Raw genomic sequence first — 6,641 nt, 5'->3', positions numbered from 1 at the left:
AAATAAGAATATGTGGTATGATTGCCAATGAGAATCAATTCTGCACCAGAGACCAATCAATGTAGAAGGTTAGGTCACTGTAAGGCCTTCAACAATGAGCAAAACCAATACACCCAGCAATCTATAAAAGGCCCTGAAATGACAAATGTCAGGACTTATTTGAAAACCCAAATAATTCCGAACAATATGACCAATAATTGAAAAGAGGTAATAATAGAATTTTAAAGATTTTTTGTTCTTTTGTTTATGTCATTATAGTAAAGGTTCTCTCCCAAAATTCTATCATTTGTAATAAATAATAAAACCAGTCTCACAAGACCCTCTGGTGAAACGATGGGGCACATATTTGCACCAGTCATGGATTAGTTGGATATCAAAGCTAAACACAGTTTTTACTGCATTCAATGTAGGAAGAAATTATGCTGTACAATGTATAACCAGAAAGGCTTTGGACCTTGCGAAAATTACAAAGACACACTAAGATCATCTTTGCCTGACTTTTTTCAATCCTAGTTTTTGTAAAATTTGCAGAATTTATCAGCGGTAAGGTTATGGAATTCATTTTCATCAAAATAAGTACTTTTTTTTTGGCGTGTACCTCCAAAAAACAAGAGATTTGAATGTTTTCACAAGTTTGAATTTGAATAGAAAGGATGGCGAATGAAAGTTCTTGAAACAAAAATCCTATGAACTAGGCGATAACAAAGGTTTAAAGTTTAAGACACTTTAATTTCTATTCTATATCTAAGCTAGTAGTTTTCTTAAAGTGTTGTCCCTAGTAGTTTAAAAGAAAATATAAAAAAAAAATGCCAATCAGCCAGCATCAAATTACATAATTGAACCAAGTTCATTGTTTCCAGTGACTCTGGTTAGGTTTAATGATGTTGTCTTGAAAGTGATAAAATGTAATATGAGAATGTGTAAACACCACTCGGATTCATAGTCAAAATTTCAAGGTTTGTTTTTATTGATAAATATTTGTTAAGTTTGGAGGACTTGACGACTGGTACCTTTATTCTTTTGAGGAAGAGTCCTTTCAAGAGTCTCTCGGGAAGAATGAAAAGAAACTAGCATAATCATATTACTATTTGTTCTGCTATAAAGATGATGTCCTGTCACTACATTATTCAAAGTTTGGTAACTTATGTTGAAAACATCGATCCCCATTATCTATCCCATGGAACTTGAAATAAAGGATACCACATATACAGTTGAATGTGTCTTTTTGACTTACATTAGAAATTGACACTGAGGGCCAGTTGCATTGAGAACAAGTGTTTCATTTCTATGTATCAGCATCCCACTAGCGCCTGCATATGGAGTGTTTATCTCCAAGTTAAAACAACATTCCAGAGCTTGTTTTTCATATGATGATTTCTTTGATAGAGCGTTGCTACTTTCAGGGAAGCTTTTGGACTAAGGTTTCCTAGCGGAAAAGTTTGAAGTCATCCCATCGAAAGTTTTGCTAACCGTTATGGAATATCTGTGTCTCATATGACCACGAATATGTTCCAAAAAAAAATCAACAGTCAGCAATTCTGTGTTGACATGAATTATCATTGTTTAATCAAATTCATACAAAACTTTTAATTAATCGATTTACAAGGATTTTGTATCCCAGAAATAGATTACCGTAGCTCTATTTTGCAAAACCATTTTTAATTTTTGGTTCTCAATGCACTTCAATGTAAAATTGAGAAGATGTGGTATAATTGCCAAAGACAACTCCCCACCAGAGACCAAATGGCATAGACGTTAGCAACTATAGGTCACCGTAAGGCCGTAAACAATGAGCAAAACCCAACTTTGTACTTTATTTGGCTTTTAAAGTTTTTATTCGAGCATCACTGATGAGTCTGTTGTAGACCAAACACGCGTCTAGTGTACAAAATTATAAGCCTGGTATCTTAGATGTTTTTTTTAACAACTAATGGATCGATGCCACCGCCGTTGGAGGTTTATTCCCCGGGGATATCACCAGCCTAGTAGTCATTCCTTCTATGTTGACATAAGTTAGCATTGGTATGGCCGTACTTTAACCTATAACTGTTTACTTTTTACACATTGTGACTTGGATGGATAGTTGTCTCATTGGCACTCATACCACATCTTCTTTTTTCTACATATTTATAAATTTACTGTTTACAAAATTTTAGATTTTTGGAAATACTAAGGATTTTCTATCACAGGAATAGATTATCTAAAGATGTATTCGGCAAAATCTTTCGGAATCTTGGGTCCTCAATGCTCTTCAACTTTGTAATTTATTTGGCCTTTACTTTTCAATTCGAGCGTCACTGATAAGACTATTGTAGACGAAACGCAAGTCTGGCGTACAAAATTATAAGACTGGTACCTTTGATGAGATTTTTAGATGTCACAATACAATTACAATCTTCAAAAATTTGAGTTCATTTTTATTCATTTTTGGTTGACGATACATAGAAATCATCTATACAATATGTTATAAAAAACACAACTGATATAATTATGCCACCAGAAAATAGGATATTCGTATGTACATAGAGGGGGTTGTGACAACAAAAGTCCGGCTTTTGTTAGTTTTTTTCTTTCTATTCATGTCTATATGGTTTGCAAATATAGACTCGTACAAAATTTCATTCACATGCAATTAAGTTTGATACATTCTAGGGTTCTTAGATTATTTCATTCTCTATTGATAGATGTTTTTTATGACTAGGATGCGAACTCCATTCAGCAGTGAAGATGGATTCGACTATTCTTTTGTCGAACTTGTTTGAGAATATAATAATTCATGACGTGTTTAAGTATTTGTCCTCGCTGGTTTTATCTTCTTTTTTTAAGATTTGGGCGTTCCTGATGAAGGCAAATCCAGAAAAGCAATTTGGATCCACGTAATTTATTTAGTTTTGTTTTCATTTAAAAGGAATCATAATGGTTTTTTTCAGTTTCTTTTCATGATATTATGTAGTCAATATTATTGAAAAAAGGGAAAAGGAAAAGTAAACCTTATATAGATTTTCATGTATATTGTTTTATATTGTTTCCTCGTATGAACTCGATTATATTTTGGGTGTGTAAGCTAATACATCAAATCCGTGAATAAATGTCTCTGGTTTTTACAAGGAAGATATAACCGAAACAATAAACGACTATGGTATTTAAAGTGTTTAGTTCTTTTAAAAGGTGCAATAAATATAGGTCTGGCTTACCCGCTGGACTTGACTATAGATAACAGTGATTGTAAGTTTTTTTTATAATTGTTATATTTTTTGTTCAAACTTTTATTTTAGATCATTTTACATCATCGACATAAATTATCGCACATTAAATTAATTAAATAACATCAATATACTGATATTTTTTATGAAATTTTTCAGCATTTACCAGATTTACACATTTTTTCCAATGTATTCTTATTTGTGAAAATTTTTATGAATTTCGAGTTATCAGGTTTGTCTTTCATTGACATTACTGATAAGTCTTTTGTAGACGAAACACGCGTCTAGCGTATGAAATCGTTTGGTATCTATGACGAGTTTGGTTTAGCTCGATATCTTCTTAATATATGCTTGACGAAATACTACATAGCAACTTTTATATCAATCCTACAGGCAAGCCGCTTGATCTAGTACAGAAATTTAACAGAAATTATTGAATACTAGCTTCAATTAGAGAAAAGTTTTTTTTCGATATGGTGGGATTTGTATAATTACCTGCGTCACCAAAAGCGAAAGCAAATCTAGTAAACGCTTGACTACGCCTGTCCGTCTGTATGAAAGACCTTGGGTAGAAAATTATCGTCAAATGTTTTTTTGCTGCTATAGAGAATGATTTTATATTTGGTTTGCAGCCTCATAATGTTGAACAGTAAGCAATTTAACATCTTATGTGCAGCCACTTTCTGTTTTGCCGAAATTTTGAAGTTCTACTCATTCACTCATTGTATAAGGAAAATTTTCTTCAAAGTTGTTTTGGCTTCAATGAAAGGGAATGATTATTTATACTTCATAAACATGTAAATTCTATCAATTGCATGCAGCGACGCAGGTCCAGACCCACTAATGGCCCTCTTTTAACCTGTAACACCGTGACAAGGTTAGTTAATTGAAGTATACAGGTATATGCAAATCATACTGTATATCACAAATCATCAGTTAAATTATTTTGTTATTTTCTTTTAAGGAGAGCAAATGAAAAATGGATACCATCAAATCCATATTTAGAGCTGCCTTTGTGCTACCTTTTACGGCAGGAAACGTTATAGCAGGGAGATCAAATGGAAAGCTCATGCATGACGGCAGGATTTCCGGTTTAACCATTTTATCAAGTTCTGTTATAATTGTAGCGGAGATTATGCTAACAGCAATCGGTATTCAAGAAAATAACGAAAAGGCTTTAGATGTAGCACGCCCATGTCTTATCGTTTTGAATTCTTGTGGCATTGTTTCATGCATTGCAGTAGGGTGTAGAGAGAAACAAAGATGTCGACAAAATATCAACAGCAGTTTAGAAAATGCTACAAAATCACTTCGACTAAAGTTTTTATGTTTATTTTGCTTCGGATGTGCAGTTTATCGAATTATAAAATTAGCAGTACATGTCAAATGTAAAGTATACTTACGTCCAAATGATAGCGTCGGACAGGCAGTTTTATTTGATATCGCATCAGTCATATTTTATATAGTACAATTATTTTTTATATATCTTTTTTCGAAGCAAGAATTCAGGCGTTCACTCTTCACATTTTATGGGCTTATCATGCTTGTAGTAGCTAACTTCTCTAATTGGATATATCATTCCGCGCATGGGTACGACTTTTTATCGAACAACTCTAGCTCTCATAACCATTCCAATAGTTCTCGGTGCCATCACAGCAAGACAGTGACATCACTTGAAGATTACCCAGATTTAGCAAATCCGTTTTTAGATCCAATGCGTTTAGAATACTCTCTTTTATCGTTAATTTTCATTTCGGAAATGTGGCCGCAAATGCGATCAAATGTATTGAGGAATCATGACGATGATAATGATGAGCTTTATGTTAATACTGAGTTAACACCTATATTACAACGTGGAGAACAAGATCAAAGGGTAGCGGCATCCAGGAATATAGTTCTCAGTGTCAGGACAAAGTACAGTACAATTGTTTTAGGAGCATTGTTTATATCTCCTCGAATGGTGTTAGAATTTCTGGAAACAATTGGTCTCGTTAAGTTAGATTTCGTGCTTTTATCAATTTGCGTGAACATTGCAGAACACGCTCTTTTATTCATTGTTGTAGTTAGATGCTTTCATGTCATGTCAAATCAGTGTCAGCCCAGAAGTTCGGATGATTCTTGTTCTGTAGGAGATATTTTGTTGATATTAAGTTTTCTCGCAACTCTTGGGTATTACGCGATGCATTTAATGGCTAATATTTTCGCAGTGATTACGAGTTATCGAATTATTTTGACCATTAAAGGTGTAATACGCATAATTGCATACTACTTTCAAACTGTATACATTTTGCAAATGAAAAAATATAGAATTGTATCTGTCAATGGGAAAACATCTGTTCGATTTATGTGCTTGTTTTTAAGCCTAGTTCATCTAGGTTTCTGGTTTTCAGATACATTTTTCGTTGCACAATTCCTATACAAAAACAGTCTATACAATAACGCTTTGTATGCGAACATACAAAAAGTAAGGCAATTCTGGTTTCCTTTTGTAATATTTTTCAAGTTTGAATGTTTTATTTCATTGTATGGTCTTTATAAATCTGAGTAAATATTAATATTGACGAAAGGAACCTCGTCACACGGAATGTTTTATCTTTATTTATCCATTTTTATTTTTTCAACTTGAATGATTGTAATGAAATATGGAAGCGCTTTTACAGACAGTTCATTATCGTGCTAAAGGCAAAAGAAATAACACGTTGTCCTTTCATTTCGATTAATATGAATTTACTAATAACATGTATGAAATACCTTGTATTTATCAACTGATTTACTAAGAATTTCGTAAATCAGTGATAAAATATCAGTTTCATTCCTGTGATATTTTATCACTGATGAATACTTCCCCTTCAATTGATATACAGAGGTAAAAAGAAAAAGGAAATATAATACTGCAATTAAGTGATTTACTGCAGTTGTATTTTGGCTCGTGTGATGCTGAAAACAGTGTCGGATCCAGAATAGGACGTAAAATGCGTACGCCACCCCTTTTAGTGCCAAAAAAAAAAAATTTCTTGTTAATGATTTATCAACCTAAAATCGTAAAACATTCCTGACTCGCTACGCTCAACGGCATTTATTTGGATTAAGCCCCATCTTTCAGAAATCCCGGATCACCAACTGGAAACGGTAATCATGATTTAAAGTATATCTTTATCTAGTTCCTCTCTGATAGACAAAATAATAATGATAATAATACCTGCCTGATATACCTACAATGTTACAATAATTAATCAGGTAATGTGAAATAAACTGCATGCCCTTATGTCATTGTTTTTGAACTTAAATGAAAACTATAAAATGAAGTCTTCGACATACTGAATTGATGTAGAATTTTCCAGAAAACATATCATGCATACTGAAATATATTTAATACGTTTATATTACATAGTCGAATGAGTAGAAAAGCTGGTAATATTCCCATGTTAAAGGATATTG

At 32.9% G+C, this 6,641-nt stretch overlaps 1 protein-coding gene across 2 annotated transcripts in view; it reads left to right on the top strand.

Moving 5' to 3' along the window:
* Nucleotides 1-6,216, top strand: part of LOC127707916 (uncharacterized) — a 90,676-nt gene extending 84,460 nt beyond the window's left edge. The window contains exons 1-2 of one of the 2 annotated variants that reach the window (XM_052212677.1): nt 3,165-3,225; nt 4,168-6,216. In XM_052212677.1, coding sequence (XP_052068637.1) covers nt 4,183-5,751 — 1,569 coding nt within the window. In that variant the 5' untranslated portion in view covers nt 3,165-3,225; nt 4,168-4,182 and the 3' untranslated portion in view covers nt 5,752-6,216. Of the gene's footprint in view, nt 1-3,164; nt 3,226-4,167 lie in introns of those variants that run through there. The other variant, XM_052212678.1, reaches the window with a different exon arrangement.
* Nucleotides 6,217-6,641: the final 425 nt, after the last annotated feature.

Source organism: Mytilus californianus, unplaced genomic scaffold, assembly GCF_021869535.1.
Source record: "Mytilus californianus isolate M0D057914Y unplaced genomic scaffold, xbMytCali1.0.p SCAF_7, whole genome shotgun sequence".
Lineage (NCBI taxonomy): Eukaryota > Metazoa > Mollusca > Bivalvia > Mytilida > Mytilidae > Mytilus > Mytilus californianus.
Note: the sequence above shows the minus strand (reverse complement) of the source record. Positions and strands in the feature narration are given on the sequence as shown.